The following is a 24733-nucleotide window of genomic DNA, read 5'->3' on the forward strand; positions in this document are numbered from 1 at the left end:
CATTGAAATCTCCCCCATTCCATCCCTCCATTCAATTCAGTAGTCATTTGTTAAGTATTTATATAAACAATATTCTCCAGGACTAAAAAATATATATGTTAATTAGTATTAATAAAATGTTTGAAATAATTAAAAAGTAAGGGGATGTTGAAAGGAGAGCAGTAACAACTAGGGGAATCTAGGAGATCTGTTGTAGGAGATTGATCTCTTGCTAAGTCTGAAAGAAAACTAACTAGCAGATGTGAGAAGAGAAACCATTCAAGGTATTACGGACATCTGTAGAAATTCATGGAAATTGGAAATGGACCATTTTATACAGGAAACATTAAATAGGTCACTTTAGCAAGAATACAAAGTGTGTTCATGGGAATAATTGATAATTAGCCTGGAAAGATAGATTGGAGCCAGGCAAGAGCCAGGCAAAAACCTCATAGAGTTCACATGAATAAAAAAGAACAAAGATGTTTTGATGTTAGAACTGAAAAGGCTTGGAAATATGGTCTGTGGGGCAGGGAGGAAGGGAGAGAATGAAGAATAGAAGAAAACTGAGTTTGTAAACCTGGGTGACTTGAAAGATGATGATGAAACTCTTAATGAAAATAAAGAAGTTAGGCATGTTGTTGAGTTTAAGGATACTGAACTTATTGATCTAAAATGAGAAGGGGCCTCAGAAGTCATCTAGCCCAATCCTCTCATTTTACTGACAAGGGAGTTGAGAGCAGACAGTTGGTAAAACAAGTGTTGAATATTTAAACCTAGGTCTTTCACTCTAGGGTAAGTGTTATTTCCATTGTATCATACAAACTTGCAGGGCTTAGAAGATAGATGCATTAAAATTTTAATTATTTAGCAGCAGATCAAGCTTCAAGAAATATAAAATTTTAGATATATTGAATGGGAGATACTAGTTGGGGATGTCTACCAAATATTGTGTTAAAGCTCAGGAAAATGACTGTGACTGGAAAATTTTTGATAGTCATTTTTAGAAAAATAATAGTTGAAGCCATGACATTCCCTGAGATCAGAAATAATGTAGATAATAAAGAGAAGAAGAACGAGAACAGAATTCTGGGACGCATTCTTTCAGAAGAGATGAGACATAGATGATGAACCTGCAGGACATAAAGTAAGAATGGGTGATCATAAGGGCACCAGGAAAGTACAGCAGCAAGGAAACTTAAAGAGGAGAGCGCATCCAGGAGTAGGGGGATGATAACAATGCTAATGCAAAAACACAGACTAGGTCTAGCTAGTAGATTAAGTGAGTCGTCATTCATTTAATTAAATAAAATGGCATCTCAAATCAGGGACTGGAGTGGATTAACTGCCCCAGCAGCAGGGAAAGGATTGTGGAGGTTCAGTTCAGAATGTGATTTTGCTCCTGGTGCAGAAAAAGGTAATGGAAGCTGGACAGATTACAAAGTTATAGGAATGGATGGTATGAAAGTACAGAGTATGGTAGTTATGAGAGGAGTGGGAAATGAACATGGAGACTAATTAAACTTGTTTGGCTAGTACATAGGAATAATACATCAGATGAGTAACATTATGGTTTTGCACTTGATAGCCATCTACCTGGTTATCATCTTACCATTTCCCTTGCTGAAAACATTTATTTTTGTGCTCATCTTATCATTGCTTGCAGAGAGGTCATAGTAATTGACTGCCCTATGGATTAAATCACTATTTCTATGACCTCCCAAATTAAATTTCCCTTCCTTTCTCACTCTTTTCTTACATGTGTGATTTTTCCCTATCAGAGGATAAGTTCTTTGAGGTCAGGAACTCTCATTTGTGTATTTGTAGCTCCAGCATGTGCCAGAGTGCCTGATACAGAGTTGGCAAATAATTTTTTTTTCTGCATGCATACATATATTCATTGATACATGCATGAATAAAAAAATGCACGCATACATGTATGAATGCCATTATTTCATATAAATATTCATATAAATAATTGAAATTCCTCTTTTCCCCTTAAGGGAACCTCCACCATGAAGGCTTCCCTCATTCTCCTCATTAATGACAAATTTCTTCTTACCTCCACTATTACATAGCACTTTGTCTCCCTCATTGAACTTTCGGTTCCTTGAGAGAAGAAATTGTATTTTGCCTTTCATTATATCCCTAGAATTTTTCAAAGTGGCTGGCATATAGTAGGTACTCAATAAATGCTTATTTACTAATTCCACACATCTCTAATGTCCTGGCATATTATTTTTAATTGCAGTTATATATAATATCTCTTTGTTAAGTTATAAAGTCCTTATAGTTTTTATAAAAAATTTGTATCTTCTCCAGTACATAGAACTGTGCTAACAGTACACACTTGATAATTTTTTAAAACTTTAATTCAATTTCAATATTTACAAGGAAGTAAATGACAACACAGTGTAGGTCATGCAAAGTCAAGCCTTAGAAGTTGCCAGGTGTCTCTAACAATGAACTTATTTGAAAGGAGCAAAAGACCAAATCATGAATAAAACTATGACATAACCAATTACTGGCAAAGTTTCTGGTTGCAGAAAGCAGTTGATATATCCAAAAGGCCTCATTCAACAAAAATTGGCTCAGTAACAAGACAGCTTTTAGATGCATTAAGCTTTTTTATTTGTTGTTGTGAGACATCTCCTGTCACCATTTACCATTCACTGTCTACTTCTAAACTTTGAGATTTATGATACTGAGGAAATCGTTTATATTTTACTGAGACGATTGCTAGAGTGGGAAACAAGAGCCCATGGTCTGATTTTAAAGACAGAGCTAGGAGGAAGAAGGTGAGGCTAATGGTAAAATAAAATGATGCCCTGTCACCCTTTTCCTCTACATTCCCACTTTGTAAAAGTTATCCTCTATGCCAGAAAATTCTTTGTTCAAGGGGATGTGGTAGTCCTTAAACAATGAGTAAAGGGCAATGTGGAACTATTTTAGAATCTTAAAATTGTTGATATAGAGCTGAAAAGGACCTTGAAGGCCTTTTAGTTCAACTTTTTTGCTTTAAAAATGAGGAATAGATCCATATAGGTGAAGTGATTTTGCTCAAGGTCATACAATAATGAGTGTCAGAATGGGACTTGAAACCAGATCCTCTGATGCCAGCAATAGCTCTTCTTCTACTCTCTCAGATTTTTATAAAGGTAGTCTACCTAAGCTGGTTGCAGGAATTCCCAGGACCCTCAGAATCAAAAGCCTTCCGTCCCTGTGTACAGTCAGTCTTTTCTCTGTGAGAAAAAGGATGAGGCACCCTTTGAAAGCAGTTATGATTAATTGATACTGATAAGTAGTTACCATAAGCACTTGAATTCTAACATTCAGTGAGAGTACAATGAAATTCACTCCACAATCAGACTATACTAAGCATTTCCTCTATGACTTAGAAAATAGTTAAATATTTTCTAATGTTTGGGGAAATGGCTACATATAGAATGTGCTAAGAAAGGACCTATTGAAAGTCTAAAATTTGATGTTATGGGGACTAGATATTAGTCTCTCTCTCTCTCTCTCTTTCTCTTTCTCTCTCTCTCTCTCTCTCTCTCTCTCTGTATATATATATATATATATATATATATATATATATATATATATATATATACATATATGTCTATAACATTATCCTAAGCTCTATTACATAATCCTAAAGAATTTGAAATATCATTGGGGAGATGGGATATACACATGAAATATATGAAGATATTATCATTATGAAGGTTCAGCTATCAATATAAGGCATCATTGTACTGCTGAAGTTAGCTATCAATGTAAGGCATCACTGTACTGCTAAAGTTCAAAAGTATCAGTAAAAAGTAATTATTAACTAAAATTCGATTTAATTTTATCTTTTCAACCCCCATTCCTCTCAGTTTATAGATATTGGCAATGTTTACCATGGGCCCTTTCCTTATTTCCTTGTTTCTTCTGAATCTAGCTATGAATGGGGGCATTGGATAAAATTTAGTTTGGAAACTATGGAGTAAAGTAGTTGTGGAGTTTAATGTAAATCAGGGATGTAATATAAAAAATAACAGACTTGTGAACTATTACGTATAGGAGATGGCTCACATTTTACATGTTTTAAGCATTAGAACATGTGATATTGTATATTCAGTTTTGGCCTAAAAACAGTCTTGTGGGGAAAAGAAGCCATCCTGTGGCCTGTGCTCATATATCAACACTGTTTCCAAGGTCACCTCTACAGGGTTATATTTGCATCCAGCTGACATTGATTTATGTTGCCAGATGGCAAAGGATGAAGCACAATCACTCAACACAATGTGTGACCTACTTATGGGCCCAACAATCTGCTGCTTAATACCAAATACAAGAATTTGAAGCTTAGAATTTAAAAATGTTATTTTGTTTCTTGGTTAAATCATATGCAATAGGGATAGTCTGTGCATTAGATTTTTCCATCCCTATTAGAAAAGTGAAGTACTAACCATATCAGCCAAATAAGATGATAGGCCAACTGATGGGTATCACCTTTTATTGATCCAATACACTAATCAGCATTCTGAATTTTCTAAGAAATATCCCTTGGATAATTGGATGACTGTGTGACATGATGTGATAAATATCAAAATATTTTAGTTTATATGTACTATAAAAGCCCTACTCTGATGTATCACTGTGACATAGCAGGACTCTTATTTTGTTAGAACTTTGACAGATTCTATCTAAGTAGGAAGGTTTTGAATATGAATCTAGTAAGGAATTTTGCTTTCTGAGGACCAGGATAATTAAGTATACAGAAGATTATCACTCTTTTGGATAAATAGTGTTATTTATTTATTTATTTTTTGCTTACAACATCTCTAAAAGATCATCTACTCTGTTTTAAATAAATTATGATTTGTATTAGTGGGGTATACTAGGGAAATTTCAGATGCCTCAAATAATAAAATAATCATATAACTAATACAATGAACCTTTCAACTTCCTCAAGCATCTCTTGAATCATCTAGGAATGATCAAATTATGTCCAAGAGCATTTTAGTGTCTCAGCCTCAGTCCTTCATGGATGTTTCATTGTGGCATCCAAACGATGAAGAGTTCTTAAATGTCATTCCAATGAAGCAGAAGTTCTGTCAGGCCTTCTCAAATTGGAAGGGTTCTGATTATAATCCAGGCAACAAACAGGGCAAATGTCTGCCTCTAAGGAACAGACTCAAAAAAATGGGAAGTCCAATGCCAATGCATTGGCCATTAATTTAATAAGTTTTTTATCACAGCAAATTACAAAAAATATTAGTAAAGTATAAGGGTTTGTAATATGTGTGGCTAGAAATTATACTCTCACCAATAACATAATAGAACCTGGAGATATTGAAGTAGAATTTTTAGTGTTTTTTTTTTTTAATTTTTAATGATGATCATTGTATAGCTAGAGGTAGACTTTAAATTGCCAGCTTAATACAATGTAGTTCCTGGAAATGATTAATTCAGAGTCAAGTAATCAATCCACAATATCTGCTAATATTTTAAAAAGAATGTCTGTAAATACCACATTTAACAAATGAAAAGATATGCCAGTAAAGCTGAGATTTTTAATTAGTCTTTGATGTCATTTTAAAAAATACATATTTTGATAATGGCATTTCCAATATAAAATTTGTTTATTTTGTAATACTATGTATTTTATTTTATACTTTTAAAAACTTCTATTAAATTTTATGCCTTGTGTTTTACAACACAAAAAAAGATTAGTTCTTACTACAAAATTAAAAAAAAACACACAAAACTTCTAAAGTATACATAAATAAGACAACAAAATAACCAAGCACACAAAATTGCATTTATGGTATCACATCCAAATATTTGTTGAATTAAGTTGCTGTAGTAAACTACACAAAGTTTTTCTCTTAATTTAAGATTCATGTCTTTCATTTAAAAAAAATCAGAAGGGAAAAATATTCATTTGGGTCATGGTAGTTAGAAGGGTTTCTTTAGTAAATTTTAGAGGGAATCTTTAGACCTTCAATGAGTCTTATTTTAAAGCTTTTCTAAGGACATCTGCTTTATTGATTGATTACTTTTCCTCTCTTATTAGAAGCTATTAATAGGTGCTTATTAATTATTATGGCCCATAATAATATTAATGCTTTTTAAAAAATTTGCTTCCTTATTTTTCCTCCTTCTTGAGTTGAGGTTTGATCAGCACCAACTGTTTTACCTCACTGTTATATAAGACATACTTTTCTTTAAAATTCATGAGTAGCAGTAATTTGTTCATCATTTTTTGACGTCTCATCATGATCTGCTTCATAGTGGTAAATTTTGGTTTCAACTCTGCTACAGTCTTGTCTGACCCAAATTGCACCAAATCAAAAGTCAGTCTCAGTCACAGAACTTTCACTTAACCTTATAATAATAAACTATAACTGCTGTAACAACACTGTGCTAGGTGGTACACACAATCTGGGGCTGGAGTTAGGAAGACTCAAAGGAAGAAGACTCATCCTTCTGAGTTCAATCTGGTCTCAGATTTTCCTTTGTCGTGTGACCCTGGTAAGTACCCTATTTGCCTGAGGCTTCTCATCTATAAAATGAGCTAGAGAAGGAAATAGCAGACCACTCCATTATCTTTGTTAAGAAAACTCCAAATGAGGTCACAAAGAGTCAGAAGCTGATTGTATGTGATTATAAAGATTATTATTTTAATAGAATGAATATAACCAAATAAGATTTGTCTTTCATATTAGTCTCCTTGAGAGGCTATCCACTTGAGCAATCAAATATGACCACATGCAAGATAAAAGAGGTATATGAATGTACAGAAATAAGATTAGGAAGGAAATTGAATGTCACATAATAAATAAGCCTAGAAAGGTAGATTTCAGTCAGACTGAAAAACTTTAAATGATGAGAGAAATTTATTCCTCATCCTAGAAAAAATAGGAACTGTCTCAAATTCTTGGCTAGATGAGTGATAGGTCAGAGCTATACTTTAAGAATATCAATTTAGCAAATATGGAGAGGCTGGATTAGAGAGGGGAAAGATTAGAAACCAGTCCAATTATCAGGATATTCTAATAGTCTTAATGAGAGGTGATAAAGGTCTAATCTAGGATGGTGGCTTTGTGAATGGAAATAAGGATGGGTGGATGGAAGAGATGTTAGGGCCAAAGAATCTACAAGATTTGACAACTATATTACTGAGTTAATGATTTCTTTGATAGTCAATATGCTTGGTAATTCAATTTAAACTAAATTTATATTTTATTTTTGAGGCAACAATTCCTTGCAATATATGTCATCTATATTCTGGTAATTATTATTAAATAACCTACTTTATATATAACAAAACCATAGTTATTTTGTGGATCAAGTTTTATTGGCATGCCAAGACCAAGATCAAAAGATCTTAGGAAGACTCATCCTTCTGAGTTCAAATCTGGTCTCCAATTTTCCTTTGTGACCTTTCAAAACTCTCAAAAGATTCAGGGATAAAATAGACTTTAAAGTGATTTTGCGAGCTACAGGATTTCCCTCTCTTAGGCTAATCTTATGCTATATGAAACTTGTTCTCTTTAGTTGCTAATGCTACCTGTATATTAAAATTTTCTTCTTTATTTATCCATGTAGATGTAGCATATGTGGGATTCTTACTAGAAAGAGCTTCCTTGGGCCTGTTTTGTGGTGTTTTCTTTTATGAATTCTTTGTATCTTCTATCTTGAATGTCAGTTCTCAGAGTGTAGTCTGAGAAACTCTGAAGGCCCCCAAAGATACTTTAAGGGAATCTATGATATCAAAAGTTTTTTCATAATAACATCAAAATAGTATTTACTATTTGCCTATTAAAATTCACTTCTGTTTTCTAATTATATGTCTATGTGAGGCTGGATTTTCTTCATATACCTCAACCAAGATAGCAGATTACAATACATTGAATGCTGAAGTAGGTATAAAAATCCAGATATCTTTTGTTGTCAGACATTTAAGAAATTTTAGGGGGAAATCAATAATATTACTCAGTATTTTTTTTGTTTTGAAATATTTTCCAAAAAAATGTTATGTATATGAATGTGTAATGAACTTATTAAGTAAACATATGATGAATACATATTTTTAAAATGGTAAATTTAATTGGATGTATCATAAATAAACAGCTAAGTAATTCGCTGGATAGAGTACTAGGCCTAGAGTAGGATGACCTAACTTCAAATGTGCCCTTAGACACTTACTAAGCTGTGTGATCCAGAGCAAGTCACTTAACCTACTTTGCTTCAATTTCTTCAACTGTAAAATGAGCTGGAAAAGGAAATGGCAAAGCACTCTGGTATCTTTACAAGAAAATCCCCAGAAGATGTCACAAAGAATTGGACATGACTAAAAATTGACTAAACAATTTGAATAAAATTGTTCAACAATATGAACAAAAACCCTTTGGGGTCCTCAGTTATTTTTAAGACTTGTAAAAGAGACCTGAGATCAAAAAGTTTGAAAATTGGTCTGGAACAAAGTTTTGCTCATGATAGGAACTTAATAAATGCTTCTTAAATTTAACTGAATTACTAAGCTTACTATATAGCTGTGAGTGTTCAAGCTAATAACATAGAATATATTATGTGGATGTATATATATATATATATATGTGTGTACACATATATACATATATTTTAACAGTAAAACACTTTATAAACAAACTATTGTTAGTAATACTATGTATAGGCTTCCACCAAACTTCATAATTAGGGTATAACTTTTCAAGTGCCATAAAAGTGAATCAGAGTAAATTTCTATTTCTAATAATAAATATATTCCCAAGACAACCTATTTCCCCCCCCCCCATATACATTTCAGACTCACAGCACACTAATATAGAATGCACAACAGTCATTGCTTGCAGATAGTTTAAATCTTACTGGTCCCATTTGTCCCATTTACTAACATGTAAAAAAACAATACAAGATGATTCCAGATCCATTATGGTTCTAGTTGAAAGCAACAAGACTGGAAGGGACCATTCATCAAGATATTTTGAAATGAAAAACACATAATGATTTTTAAAATATACTAGATGCCAAAGAGAAAAACCAAAGCATAGCTATGCCTATAATCTAAAACAATTGCTGTTTTAAATAAACAGGCCCCAACATACTTGGCAAGCAATGTATTCATTTTCTTTTGTGGCATATATAAGAAAGTTGTTTCCATGTGTCATAAATTTAACACTAGTGGCAAAAGGGAATGTAAACCATAAGAATTCACCTATGAAAAGATACAGTATGTAAAATAAATCTGTTATTCTTTTGCTAGCAGACTTCAACTTAAATGCTAATTTAATTAATATACATTGGAAGATTCCATTGCTTCAGTATCTTCCAAAACCTTCAATATTCCTTTTATTTTAGAGTTTCAAAGACTGTTTTTTAATTAGTTATCTTTATAAGTTCCTATGTTATTTGATCACTTTCTATTTAGTTATCTGATAATCCAATCCCTATCAAGGCTCTTCAGGACACAGAATTTATAGGATCAGAGATTTGTAGCTGGGAAAAGTCCTCCAAAGACACCTAGTTCATCTTCCTCATTCAGACAGGTTGTAACTTGCTCATGGTCACATAAGTAATTATTAAGTATCAGAAGTGGGATTAAACCCCAAATCTTCCCTAATTTAAATCTAATTCTTTATACCCTAACTACAGCCTCTCTGCCATTTGCACTTTCTATGAAGAGTTGATACTAGGTTCTCTTGTTCATCTTGGGAGTCTTGGATATTAATCAATAAAACAATTAATAAAGAAAAATTTTATTAAGTACTTGCTACGTAGCCAGGCATTATACTGTGTTTCTTTTTTGGGAAATATTATTAGAAAAGTTCACATATCTGATAAAATCACAGAATCTCTTGGTTGTAAAATTTCTTTTTGGGAATCTTCTCTATAATATCTCTGACTAGGTTAATGTTCAGACCCCTAATGCTAAATACAAATTATAATAGGGATAGTCCATTTCACTTATGATCGGTTCTAACTCCTAAATGATTTAATCTCATATTAAATTGAGCATTACTTTGTAAATTTTAATTATGACTCCTAGTTCTCTGCTCCAGGATCAAGCAAAATAAGTATGAGTCCTCTTCTTCAGCACATACTTCTAAATATTTTAAAATATTTATCATATATAATATTCTCTCTTTTCAATTAAATATCTCATTCTTAAAATTTATCTTGTTGGCATTTACATTTCTTAGTTATCCTCTTACTTAGTTATCCTCTACTGACTTAGTCCCATATTTCTGTTCAGTAACTTGCTGAACTTTTATCTATTAATGTGAATTCATTAGGGGCTAACTAGGCACTTTCTTGTCACATCCCAATCTGTTTTAATTTCTAATTTCTTGTGAACTGTTTTCCCCAACACTTGCAAATTTAAAAATCATTTTCCTAGACAAAGAAATAAAAGTAAAAAAAAATTTTTTAGGACTTGAGTGGTTTTTACCTTCTTTCCATTACACATTTCCATTGCTTATTTATCCTTAACTTATCATATCTACACTTAGCATAGCTAGGGAGAGGAAAGGCCTTTTGAAATATGATTAAAAAAAAAAAGATCCTTCGGTGCAGATCTTGTACTTTTTCTGGAAAGCTGGGATCTACCTATATGTCCAAAAATGGGGCAATATATGATTTCTCAGAAAAATAAGTTGTTTATTTTAATACTGGTATAAGGTAGAAGTTTATAATTTATATAATTAGCTTTTTATTAAAAAACTGGAAAAAAGTCTATTTGTATTTTTTTTAAAAAGGGGTTTTGTGTTTCTTTTTAAAGGAAATATAAGATGCTATCCTCAAAAAACCATTCTGAATTAACTTCCATTTAATAGCCTCTAGTCATTATGACCCATCCTGATTTGCTTTAATTTTATTTAATGTCCCTTCCTTTATCATCAGGAATCTTTAAGTTCTATCACTCCTTATTAGTTTTGTAAATAAAAAGCCTCCAACTATTATTTTTATAATTATAAATTTGGAAGAATCAATACATCTCTGGTTCTGGACTTATTGAGTCTTTTTGATGTCTTTTCTTCCTTCAGATCATCATATCTAGAATTAGGTGCTTTTCTCAATGCATTGGCTAACATCTTTAAGTAGGGTGTGACATTATCTTCAGTGGTCCTCAAACTTTTTAAATAGGGGCCAGTTCACTGTCTCTCAGACTGTTGGAGGGCCAGACTACAGTAAAAACAAAAGCTCACACTCTGTCTCTGCCCATCAGCCCATTTGCCATAACCGGGCTGGCCGCATAAACATCCTCAGCAGTCCACATTTGGCTTGCTGGCCGTAGTTTGAGAACCCCTGGATGCTTCAAAATTGCCAGCTTACTAACTTCCCAAACTAACTTCTGACTCATCCTGAAAGGCAGCATGATTTCCTATGAATCATAATTTCTGGCCTGAAAGTCAGGAAATGTACATTCACATCTCAATTGTCACTTCTTAGATGTGTGGCCATGGACAGTCACTTAGCACATCTGAGTGTAATATTCCCATGTGTAAGTAAAGACTAGTAATATTAGCACTCTCTCTTACAGGAGGATGGTTATAAGGATGGTGCATTGTGAACTGAAAACACTACATACTTGTAAGTTGTTATGATAAAACAGATTCTATTTATTTTTAAAGGACTAGAATTTCTTCTGAAGAATGAATAACTTATTTGTGTACAACATGACACATTTTCAAACAAATAGCTTTTCTACATGTGTATGGACTATGATTACAAGAAAGCTGAATAGACAAATTCTCTAAGTCATAAGAGAGAGAATTCAGTCCAGGAAATTCTAGGGTCAGATCTATTGAAACATGTCTTTTCAATGGTCTTTTATGTAATCAATTTTCAATGTTTATTTTTTTAAAATTCCCTATAAATCGATGGCAGAGAAGCAGCTTGGAACAATAGAGACCTGGCCTTGGCCTCAAGGAAACCTTTATTTAACTCTGGTCTTTGATCTTTATTGGCTGTATATCACTGAAAAAGTTTTTAATTTCTCAGTATCCTGTCAAATTTCTAAGATTATTAGTTGCAGAGAAAGAATCAATTTGTATTGCTTAAAGAAGTTTTTTTTTTTTCCTCTTTCCACCAAAGAAATCATAGATCAGACGCCTATGTCTATGATCAATACAAGAAGAGGAAGGAAGAAACAGAAGAAGGAAAACTAGTCAACAACAAATATTTATTAAACATTTACTATGTGGAATCATTGTGCTCAGTGCCAGGAATACAAAGAAGTATAAAAATATAGTCATATATCCTCAAAGAACTCACATGAAGGGTATGGGGAATGAGGTGGGGAACCAGAAAAAGTATCTTGCAACTGAGTCTTAAAAGAAATTTAGGAAGTCAGGAAGCCAAAAGCAGAGGTGGATAACATTCCAAGTTAGTGAAAGGATATCCATTTAGAAGACAAATATTCCAAAAGACCAGAGAGCTAAAATTTAATTGATGCTTATACTCTCAAGAATGGAAATATATGATTTTAAAAGGGAAAAGACTTTACCTTTTCTAAATGTGACTAATTAACTCCATCAAAAATAACTTTTAAAAAGGGTGTATATAAACACAGTATTGAAATATAATGTCCATTTCACATCACAATATCTCATTATTGGAAGGGACATCCAAAGTCCTTTCATCCCAACTATACTTGAAGAGAACACATCTGGTAAGTAATTATCCTGACCTGGGTAAAGACCTTCAATAAGGAAAACTACATAACTACCTAAGTGAGCCTATTCTTCTATTGGATAGCTCTCATTGTTAAGAAATTGTTCTTAACTATAAGTTGAAGTCACCTCCTTATGACTTCTACTCATTTCTTCCAAGTCTTCTCTTTGGGGCCATGAAGAACAAATCCAAAAATTCTTCCCCTTAACCTTTAAAATGTTATTTTCCCCCATCCTGAACTCTACCCACAAATATTTTCCTCCCAAAGCTAAACATTCTCATATTCTTTAAGTAGCCATCATATGGCATGATCTTGAGGTTTCTACCATCTTTTTTGTTTTCTCTGGATACTCTCTTTTATTAAAATCCTTTCTAAGACATAGTTTTCAGAACTGAAAATAATATTCCCTATGTATTTGTTCTGGAGTTTTATCTACATGATCTTGGGTACATATAAATAAGATTATTAGTAGAGAGTGTGTATACTCAACTGTGCCCTCTATAATGTCTTGTATTGGGTTGCTAGCTATTTAAGAGAGGGGATGGGGGGAAAGAAGAGAGAAAAATTCGAAACATAAGGTTTTGCAGGGTGAATGTTGAAAACTATCTTTGCATATATTTTGAAAAAAAATAAAAAATCTATTATTACTAATAAATAAAAAATACAATGTCTAATTGTATGCATATTATTATTAAAGTAGAATTGAAATCAATGCATTTGCTAGTTTTAACTTATGAAAGTGACATATTTGCATTTCAATTTTCTTAATAGTTTATAGTTGTGTAGATACAGATATTATAGTCATATTGTGAAGTATCATAAATTTCCCATGCAAGAAATATGGTCTTTAAAGGTTTTGACTAAAGGCTTCATTAAAAAAAAAACAACCCAAACAAACAAAAATCTTACTCCATGGAGAACAAACAGTAGAAGAAAGCAAAAAAGCACTTCATTCAACCTAAGCTCATTTACATTGTCTACCCAATATGACCCGACCTTTCAATAAATTGTTATTCACCTCAACTACAGAAATCTTTCAGTCACAGCAGGTGTGAGGCTGGTGAGGAAGGATGATGTCAGAGGGGTACATACTGTACACAAAGCCTGAAAGCTGGTTAAAATTCTTGCCATTCACCAATTCCCTTTTTGTTACCTCTAAGCATCTGGCACTGTCTGTCACATCAATTCTGTTGCTTGACTGTGTGTCCACTCTCAACCCAAGGTTATACTTTACTGAAAAACAGAAACATTTCCTGAATTTCTCTAACCTCTGACTGCATAATGAAGAGGTGGAGGTGGTGAAACACCTTTCCAAACGGCTTGTGACAATATATTGAAATTAAACCTGCCCCTCTCTCAAACTAAATAGAAAGTTTCCCTTTGGAAATTTGTACTTTGTAGCAAAACTCAAACAATATCAACTCTTCCAGACAGAAACTTCCAAAAACGTGAACATCATGAAACATCAGGGAAACCTTCCTTAGCCCTCAAACATTATATTGACATAAATACCTCTCCCCCATATGCTTTAGTTTATATTATATTAAATATATATAGTGTATGTGTGTATATATATATATGTGTATGTGTATATATGTGTGGGTATATATATATATATATATGTGTATGTATGTATGTATGTATGTATATACACACACACCAATAACAAGGCAGTACTTAAGAAAATATTCTTGTAGATAGAAAACAAATCTCTTCTAGATCTCTGACCTTAACTCATAAAAGTAGCTAGGCCTGTAGAATTACTCCTAGCCTTCCAAATTGCTCTATTTAAAACTGAAAGTGACCTTTGAAAACATCTAGTGTAATACAACCTCCTCATTTTATAGATGAGAAAACTTAGGCTTGTATAAAATCAGTATCAAAAGTAGCTGAGCCAGAAGTCAAAACCAGGTGCTTTTTGTTTACATAATCAGGGAGTTTTCTTCCCATAGCACCATACTCTTTCTCTGGTTTCTTCCCATACTAACAAGAATTCTCAAGAGTTTCTAATCCATAGCAAGTCCCCCTCATCCATCTAAAAACATCCTGTATTACAGCTGAATTTCAATATTTTCAATTGTATTAATATTCATAGAAGCTCTAGGGGTTGATTTCTATTAAGCCTGCCCTCATTTCTTAGAATCCCAGAATTTTAAAACTAAAAGGAACTTTAAAACATTGTCTGGGATAATTTATTCATTATACAGATGAAGAAATTCAGGTCCAAAGATGCACTCAAGATCACATATCCTTTACCCTTACAAACCTGCATTTTATTTTTCAGGATTCTATGGGAAAGAAAAGGGGGAACAGCAATAAAATCACTTACTGTACTCTGCAGTTCTTCTGTTAAAGCTCCTTCTCCCATATCTTTGAACTCTGGGATCATGTTTAATCATAGATCATAGGATTTAGAATTGGCAGGAATCTTAGCTATTGTATTTAGCTTTCTTCATTTTACATATAAAGAAAGTGGGACTAAGAGACATCATATGACTTGCCCAACATCACACAGAAAATAATTGGCAGAGCCAGAATTCAGAATTAGGTCTTTATATTGCAAGTCTAGTACTCTTTTCTTTATATCATACTGTCTCCAAGTAACCTAGTGGTAATTTTTATGACTACCTTGAATCAGATACACTGGTCTACCTGTCTAGGTCTTAATAATGCTGATGATTAATGCTTGGTGAACAACTTACCTCTAGAACTATTCAAGCTATAGCCACTGAGGTTACTCAGGAGTTTTGAATTGATAGAATAATAATACTATCATTAAAGTATAATTATAATTTGATTGGGCAATACTTATAAACAGTCAAGGGAAATATTTCAGGTTTGCTAGTTCACCCCTCACTGGGAAATAACAGCTATCCTTGAACTTTTCCCAGCTTTAAGGCAGAAACAAAATGCATCACCATAAGTGGTCATTTCAACAAAAACAATTTTTCCACTTGTTTTTGGAAACCATATTGGTTGGTTGTCCATGATCACCCTTTTTTGGGCCATAAGTCAAGAAGGGTAGTAGAAATCTGGTTATTCTAAATAGAATACTGACCCTGGAATCAGAAATATTTAGATTTGAGTCCCCTCTCAGATACTTAGTGGACAAGTGACAATCTCTGATTTTCAGTTTTCTCATGTGTGGAAAAGGGAACAAGAGTAGCACTGATCTTACAGGATTGCTGTGAGGATAAATGCAGTAGCATATGTAAAATACTTTATAAAACTTAAAGCACTATTTTAAATGTTTGCTATCAAAGTCATCATCCAGACCTGTATTCACTAATTTGGGAATCCAAGGGAGGAAACTTCTTTTAATATCCTGAAAAGAGCTGTCTTGGGGAGTTGTCTACAACACTGAAAGGTTAAATGATTTGCCTAATATCACACAGCTAGTGTATTTTGAATGCTCTTTTGGAAATTGAGTGAATGCCCATCAGTTGGAAAATGGCTGTATAAGTTATGGTATATAAATGTAATGAGCAGACTGATTTCAGAAAAGCCTGGGAACACTTACATGAACTGATGCTATGAGAACTGAGTAGAACCAAGAGAACATCATACATAGCAACAACAAAATCAAGTAATGACCAACTGTGATGGATTTGACTCCTTCCAACAATGAGGTGATTAAAGGCAATTCCAATGAAGTGTGATGGAAAGATGGAAAGAGCCATCTGCATCCTGAGATAGAACTATGAAGATTGAATGTGGGTCAAAGCATAGTATTTTCACCTTTTTTTCTTTTGCTTGGTTTTATTCTCTTTCTTGTGTCTTTTCCCCCCCTTTGGTCTGATTTTTCTCGTGCAACATGACAAATATGGAAACATGTTTAGAACATATTGCACACATGTTGCACATGTTTAACCTATATTGGATTGCTTACTATTTAGAGGAAGGGGAATGGAGGAAGAGCAGGAAAAAAATTTGGGACACAAAGTTTTGAAAAGTTGAATGTTTGAAACGATCTTAAAACTATTTATTTTGGGAAAAATGTTCCTTGATTATGGCATAACTGTACTAGACCTACAAATGATATTATAAAGTAACAGTCATCAAACCATTTGGTATTGGTTAAGAAATAGTCATAGATCAATGGAATTGGTTAGGTACCCAAGACACATATTCAATGACTATAGGAATCTACTGTTTGACAAATCCAAAGACTCTAGCTTTTGGCATAAGAACTCACTATTATGCAAAAATTGCTGGGAAAACTGGAAAAAATAGCATGGCAGAAAATAGGCTTAGATCAAAACTTCACACTATATACCAAAATAATAAAAATGGGGTTCATGATTTAGACATAAAGAGTGATACTACAAGCAAATAAGGATAATAAGAGATAGATGATCTTCAGATCTTTGGAGAAGGGAGGAATTTATGATCAAACAAGAAATTGAGAAAATTATGAAATTCAAAATGGATAATTTTGATTACATTAAATTAAAAAGATTTTGCACAAACAAAACAAATATAACCAAGTTTATAAAGGAAGCAGAAAGCTGGCAAACATGTTTTACAGCCAGTGTTTCTGATAAAGGCTTCATTTCTAAAACATAAAGAACAGAGTCAAATTTATAAGAATAGAAGGCATTCCTTGATAAAGGATATAAATAGACAATTTTCTGATAAAGAAATGAAAGTCATCTAAAGTCATATAAAAATGCTGTAAATCACTTTTGATTAGAAAAATAAAAATTAAAACAATCCTAAAATACAAGCACACATATCTCATAACTCTTAGATTGGCTAAAATGAAAGGAAAAGAGAATGATAAATGTGGGATGTGTGAAAACTGGGACACTAATGCATTGTTTGCAGAACTGTGAACTGATTCAGCCATTCTGGAGAGCAATTTGGAACTCTGCCTGAAGGGCAATCAAATTGTATTGTAAAACATGCATTTGGTCAAAACATACTATTTTCACCTTTTTTGTTTGCTTTTTCTTTCTCATGATTTTTCCCTTTTGTTCTGATTTTTCTTTAACTTGACTAATATGGAAATATGTTTTAAGTGACTGTATATGCATAACCTCTATTTCCTGTCTTGGAAAGAGGGAAGCAAGGGAAGGAGGGAGAAAGAAAAATTGGGACTCAAAAAATGAATGTTGATTTTTTTTTTTTTGAGGCAATTGGAATTAAATAACTGCCCAGAGTCAAACAGCTAGTAAGTATCAAGTGTCTGAGGCTAGGTTTAAATTCAGGTCCTCCTGACTTCAATGCCAGTATTCTATCCATTATCCCATTTAGTTGCCCCCCAAAATATCTTTACATGTGATTGGAAAAATAAAATACTACTAAAAACTAAAACTAAATCAATAACAAAAACAAAAAAACTAAGTGTTCCTTGTAGACAAATCTTTTTAACTCCGAGAGGTATATTCTCTATTCCTTTATGCCAGGTTGCTTTTTGTTATTGTTAAAGTGAAAAGAATAAGTTGAAAACCAAGAATAATAATTATGTGGTGGATCAGTTACTTGCTATTCTCTTTTCTATTACTTGCCTTTTTGCAATTTTGGTCCATATTAGTATCTGTACCCATCAGAAAATTTAGTGGTGATCAATGAAGTGGAAATTTTTCTATCACAGGCAGGACACTAAATGAATACAGTGATATATACAACATGTGTTTACACATGCATATTTACTCATTTTGATTGTTCCAATAAGTCACTGTCCATAATTGCTGGTCTAGAATAAAAACATCTAGAACCATTAGTAGCTGTGATGAGGGTTGGGGTCCCTTTAAGATTCCTAATTGCCCAACCCATGACTGACCTTGATTCACAAATGCTGGTCAAAGGCACCCTTTGAATATCCGGGCCCAGCCCCCCACTCTCAGCTCAGCTTCCCCCAGCCCTCACCTGATCTGAGGTAACTGAAAAGCCCGCCAGAACTGGGTACCGCCCATCATCTTTTGGGTATAAAAGAAACAAGCTGGAGCACCCTCTTTGCAGGAGCCCTCCCAGCCAACACATGGTATCCTTCCAGCCATGTAAGGGTCCCTGCCCGCCAACGGCCACCTCTGGCCCCGGTGTCTTTCTAACTGAGCTTTACTTCCAAATTCCTACAATAAACCTTTTATTTATCAATCTAGGTTTTTGGGCCTGTAAATTCATTTTACAGGGGACACCGCGCCTCATGGGTTCTATGCGCCTACAAATGGGGTTTCCCCCTTTCCTTTCCCTCATTAGCTGGAGATAAATATTTCATTTCTCTCTCCCCACACTGTCCACATGTTAGGAACATACTTTGGAACAAGCTCCTGGCTGAATTTAGAGATCTCCAGAAACCCAATATTCTTCAAGACAAAATGAACTGTGTAACTTACACTCTCCAGATCATTTTCTACCCAAGTTGCACAACCTCATGTCCTGCATTGGGTAGTTCTCTTTCTCTCCCCATCTCCACCCTCAGCTTCTTTATATATGTTTTCTTCCCCCATTAGATTATGAGCTCCTTGAGGACAGAGACTTTGTATACCTGATGTGTGCCACATAACAGGCATTTAATAAATGTTTATTGACTATTGACAGGGATAAAATAAGTAGGAACTATCTGTCTGATACTCTTACTAAAAAAAAGTCTATTATTCCTTGCCTCTAGGTCCAAGGCTAAGGCCAGAGGCCAGTATATTACCTCCTTCATAAAAAACAAAGAAAAAAGGAGAAAGTATAGAATTCATCTCTACCCTTCTCTTGTCCCTAATTTAATTTATTTCTCCTTAAATCTGAGCACCTGATCTCACTTACTATTGAATAGGGAGCCTAAAAAAAGTTTTGATTTATTAATTCAATTACTAACACCTTTCATCATTTCTTTCAATGTACATTCTTTTCTCCCATTGTTCAAGTGTCTCTTCCTATAATCTGCCTTCTGTCACCACCACTCCCTTGAAGCAGTACTGTTCAAGATCATTACAGATTAGATAATTAAAGCAAATGTTTTTCCTTTTCCCTTTTCCTTGCCTTGTATTCAATACCTGATCATTGTCTATTTCTTGTTACTTTTTCCTCACTCCTTTTCTGTCACATTGAATTCTTATCATTCTCTTTTTCCTTTTCTGACCAATCTTTTCTGTCTCCATTACTTCTCTTCTTTCTACCTTCTTTCATTTATATATACATACATAGAGGTATTAAATAGATAAGATAAAAGATAGATACTATATATTTGAATAAATTCAGATGTGTTTATGTAAAATCTTTTACCTAAGATTCAATCTTGTCTTCTCTTTTAAAAAAATTCATCCCTAGAAATTTTTTTTTAAAGTTTAGTTTGTGCATTTTCCTCATCTTTAAAGAACAGTTAGGTCAAAATCCTTAGTATCATAACCCTTCAATACTGAATAGTGGACAAAAGGGAGAATCCAAAATGGCTTCCATTGATGACTGCTGTGGAAAGACATATTGCTTGAGACATGTCATGGTTTTACATTCATTTGGTTTCACTGTTTGGGAATAAGAAAAGATAAATCACTTCACTCACATTAAGTGACATGCCAACATTCAGAAAGAAAGACAGGGATTTGAAATAATGGACTCTGACTTCAATTTCAGTATTCATTTCATTGGGTTATAATGTGTTTTTAAACATAAAGAATAATTCCATATTATTTCTCTTCTTTTTAATTTATTTTAAAATTAATTTTATTTATTTCTTACATCACCTTGAATTGCTATCTACTTTTATATTCATATCAGTTAATATTGCTGGGTACCTGAGGGAAGATGCTATATCATCAGTTGTTTTTTTTTTTTTTTTTGGGCTTACAGTACCATGCACAGTGCTGGAGACATAGCAGAAAATGTACTTAAACACTTTTATGAAGAAACTGATTTGCATTTAACAATGCTACTTTGTATATAATATCAGAAATCTGTTATTCTATAGATGAATAAAAAGAAACATATATATATATATATTATGGAGTGGATTTTTATCTTTTATTTGTTTTGTATTTCTATTTTATAACAACTTAAGAAATGGAGATTACCAGGATGATGTTATGATTCTTAAGCATAATATTAGATATAGACACACTGTATAAAAAGTCACATTCACAAATCAATAGAGGATAGTTCTACCCATTTCTGTAATAGCTGCTTTCTAGTATAAACTTGTATTTAACTGGAAAAATCATTCACTGGATAATTTTTTGGCAATTTTATGCACTGTGGGTTTTTATGTATACTGGTAAGTCTCATACTTATCAGAATATTCACGTGTGTGTGTGTGTGTGTGTGTGTGTGTGTGTGTGTGAGAGAGAGAGAGAGAGAGAGAGACAGAGAGAGAGAGACAGAGAGAGACAGAGAGAGACAGAGAGAGACAGAGAGAGAGAGATATTGATTGATTGATTCTGACTAATTTCTGGTAATGTCAGTTCAAGTGGATTATAGATTTAAAGCTAGAAGCAACTTTTAGGTTACCTACACCCATCTTCTCATTTTACAGATGAGAAAAACCAAGTTTGAGATTAAATGACTTGCCTGAGTTCAAAAGAAAGAGTAAGGATTTGAAACAATGTTCCTTCTGTGGGAAGGGATCTTCTTTAAAATAACTTAGTCCTATCTAGCACACCAGAAAAGAGAATCAAGATTGGCTTTTGTCATAGTAGGATTATTTATCTTTACTGGGACCAAGGTTTTCCTGCCTCTGATATCATTATGGGTTTTAGCTCTTGATTTTCTTGTTGACTTGTCCTATATACTTTGTCTACTCTTGGAATCTTGCCCCTTAGATCTGGTTCATGTTTAGTTTCTGGCTGCTGACCATTCAGATTTGGCCTTTCCACCTTCCTCTCCAGGTCCTTGTTTAGTCTATTTAAGATGCCTTTATGAAGGAGGCATTAAATTATAACAGCAAGAAAATCTGCCACCTCATTTGCCCCTCAACTCCCATGAAGCTCTGATAAAACTAAAATTTTTTGGTAAATAAAAGAAAGGACCAAATGTAGCTGGCTACATTCTTAAGTGAAATAAATTCATTTTGTTCTTTTAATTCAGAGCAAATGCCAAATGAAGTTTACTAGGTGGTCCTCCATTTAATAATGAGGTTGGTTTGTTGCAATAAAATTGCAAAACTCTTATTTGTTTTATGTCATCCATGTGACAGGGAAGAAAAAGAGGACAAAACAAATAATAAGCTTTTCTTGCTTGTCTGTAGTCTTAGCAATGTAGGGTTCATTTTTCTCTCTTTAAGCATAATATACTTTATATGAATAAGCAAGTTCACTTTATATTCTGGAGGTAATAAAGTCTATGAATGGAATTAGTATGAGTAGCATAAGGCTGACTGAACAGAAAAATATATGAAGACCACAAAAGTTACTTAAGAACCTTGTACAATACTTAAAAAAATTATAAACTCAGAAAGGAGATGTCCTTGATCTTACTTATAAGAATAGTATTTTCTAAGCATGGCATCAAATGTTTGATAACAGTGTCACAAACTACTAGAATTATAATACTAATAAAATATTTGTAAATAAGGTTTTTTTTTATTAAAGTACTGATGTTTATAAACTACTTAAAAAGATACTTCTAGGGCTATTCTGTTGACTCTAAATCTCTTTGAAAAAAGATCTTCCTTTAAAAAGGTATCACAAACAGTACAAGTATGTTTAGAATTATTGATTTTGTTCTAATCACAGCCTGCCCATTCTATTTCCCATACAATTCTTAATAACAGGATGAGTATAAACACATTGTATCTCATTATTAAGAAGCAATTATGAAGGTGAAATAAAGTAAAATCTGTCATTAAAGAAATGTATAATTTAAAAATGTTTTGATAGTATTTCCCTGAAGTACTGAAAAAAATTGAACTCTAAAGTTTTACTGCATAAGTAAAGTAAGACCTCTATTCAAGTTCTCTTTTCTAATAACACTTGTCTGCTTCTCATCTACACTGCTTCACAGGACAAAATATGTATGAAACTTTAAGTTAATCTTTATTCAACTGATTTTTATGACATTAGGATAAATCTACCTTTTGTTACAATAAACTGAAACAACCACCTTACTTCCACATATTTCACTTCTATTGAAATGGCTTATTTATTAATTTTTTTTTGCAAAGGAATTTTACTGATTGCATTATTTTCCCTTATTTCTCCTGCTTTAAGTTGTTTTCTAATCCCTAAACTTATGGATCATCTCTAATAATTGAAAGTCTTCTTATGCCCTACACACTATCCATTTAATCAAGTATCTCTAAGATATGATGTCTCTTATAATTTAGAGAAATATATTTAGGAGAGATGAAAGAAACTGAAAAACATACTTAGTCCTTAATTTAGTGCTGAATTTTTAGAATGCCAAAGAACATAGCAGGGGAAGGTTAAAGGCACCTAACATACCATCTGGAAGGAGAATGATAATTAAATGTAACAGTCTATGGAAGTAAATACAATGGGTAATGAATGAAAAATTATATGAAGATAGAGAAAGTTATGGAAAGAAATGGTCTTCTGGGAGTAACAAACAGCATTTTAAATTATCATCTGCATAACAACACTGTAGAATAACAATATCATAAAAGCTGGAGTCTAAAAGGGAAAGTTAGGAGATTTAAATGTGAGTTTTTAAGAAGAAACAAAAAAGGACAGAAAAGAAGCAAATGGATGGAAAAAATAATCTCATGAAGATTAGATGATGTAAAATTCAATTTAAAGAAAATGTATTAAGTACCTACTATGTGTAAGGTACTATATATTAAGATCTGGAAATACAAAGACAAAAATGAAAGTCTCTTCCTAGAGGAAGGTAAAAGAGAAAGTAGAAGATTATGGGAAAAAGTTGGAGGTGGAAATAATGGGATGAGGAAAGAAGATGCATTGAGACAGAGAATGTGAATGAAGATAGATAAAGGAATTCCATCCTGACAGAAAACAGTACTATATGCCACAGACCTCAAATTTCTCAAAAGCCACCCCTCTCATCCAGTCCTACCTGGTCGGGAGGATGGTGGTCACCACTTGAGGCCTTGAGGGTTGGGGGGAGTAAAGTTGGGGGAAATAGAGGGATCCTCAGGGCAAGTTTCCGACAAGTTTGAGGAGGAGCCTTCCCCCTGTGTGAAAAAAAAGGGAGGCTGTCATTTGTTTTTGGCATTGAAATATAAATATATATCTATGTTGTACTTAGTTTTAAAATTTTTTTTCCTCTGGGAGAACTCTTGGATAAGCCACTAAACTGGAAATTTGAAACTTCCAACGCACATATTCTTCAATGTCTCTCATGTGGCCTGGTGTCTTCTACAATAAGGACAACTGAATGGATTATATGGTATTCTGGCCTTTGGGAAGTTTTAATTTTATTACCTCCAAAGAACTATGTATTAAATATTATCTTCACCATAACTACTAAGGATTTTTACACAGAGCAACCCTGTGACAATGGTGTTAATTTACAGGAAGTGGTCTGTGAAGTTAAATGAAACTGCCCTAGTATTCCAACCTCAGGCCCAATATTGAGAGTGAAATAAGAATTTCTTTTTAAGAGAGGAATATTGAAGGGAAAATTGTTTTAATTCATCTAAGTTGCCCTAATGAAGATCTAAGTATTTTATGATGTCCTGAAAGTGTTAAAGTTAATTGTTTCCATATTAAAAAGATATGATAATACTTTTAGACAATCTTACTTTTCATATATCTATAAAATATTTATATAACATACAGATATTCAAATCTAATGAAAGGAAAGTCACAAACTTCAAAGAAAAGGTAAATGGATGTCCTCTCTCTTAAGGCAGAAAGGACTAATTTTCATTTCAAAGTTGAATTTGAAATGTCATACAATATTATTTGATTCAGCATCATTTCTTAGGAAAAATCCTTTTAATACAGAGGGAAGAATTTTTTATTTTGGTATAATTAGTTTTGAAATACTTAGTTTTGATGATAGCTAGTTAAATTTGTGTTTATCTCCCTGCCATTTCTGAATTGTTTCCTCATTGTGTATGGCATGGCAATGGGTTAATATCAACAATATGAAAGAAATACTAATTCAATGATGAAGTAATGTTCAGTTTATGATTCTGTCAGGAATGATAATTATTTA

General features: G+C 33.1%; 1 protein-coding gene across 2 annotated transcripts in view; it reads right to left on the minus strand.

Moving 5' to 3' along the window:
• PLCB1 (phospholipase C beta 1) overlaps positions 1-24733 on the minus strand; it is an 814021-nt gene that overhangs the window by 60030 nt on the left and 729258 nt on the right. The window contains exon 32 of one of the 2 annotated variants that reach the window (XM_074287889.1): positions 23627-23744. The exons of the other annotated variant lie outside the window; for it this stretch is intronic. Coding sequence (XP_074143990.1) covers positions 23646-23744 — 99 coding nt within the window. The 3' untranslated portion in view covers positions 23627-23645. The remainder of the gene's footprint in view (positions 1-23626; positions 23745-24733) is intronic. 2 annotated transcript variants of the gene reach the window in all.

This window comes from Sminthopsis crassicaudata, chromosome 2 (assembly GCF_048593235.1).
Source record: "Sminthopsis crassicaudata isolate SCR6 chromosome 2, ASM4859323v1, whole genome shotgun sequence".
Taxonomy (NCBI): domain Eukaryota; kingdom Metazoa; phylum Chordata; class Mammalia; order Dasyuromorphia; family Dasyuridae; genus Sminthopsis; species Sminthopsis crassicaudata.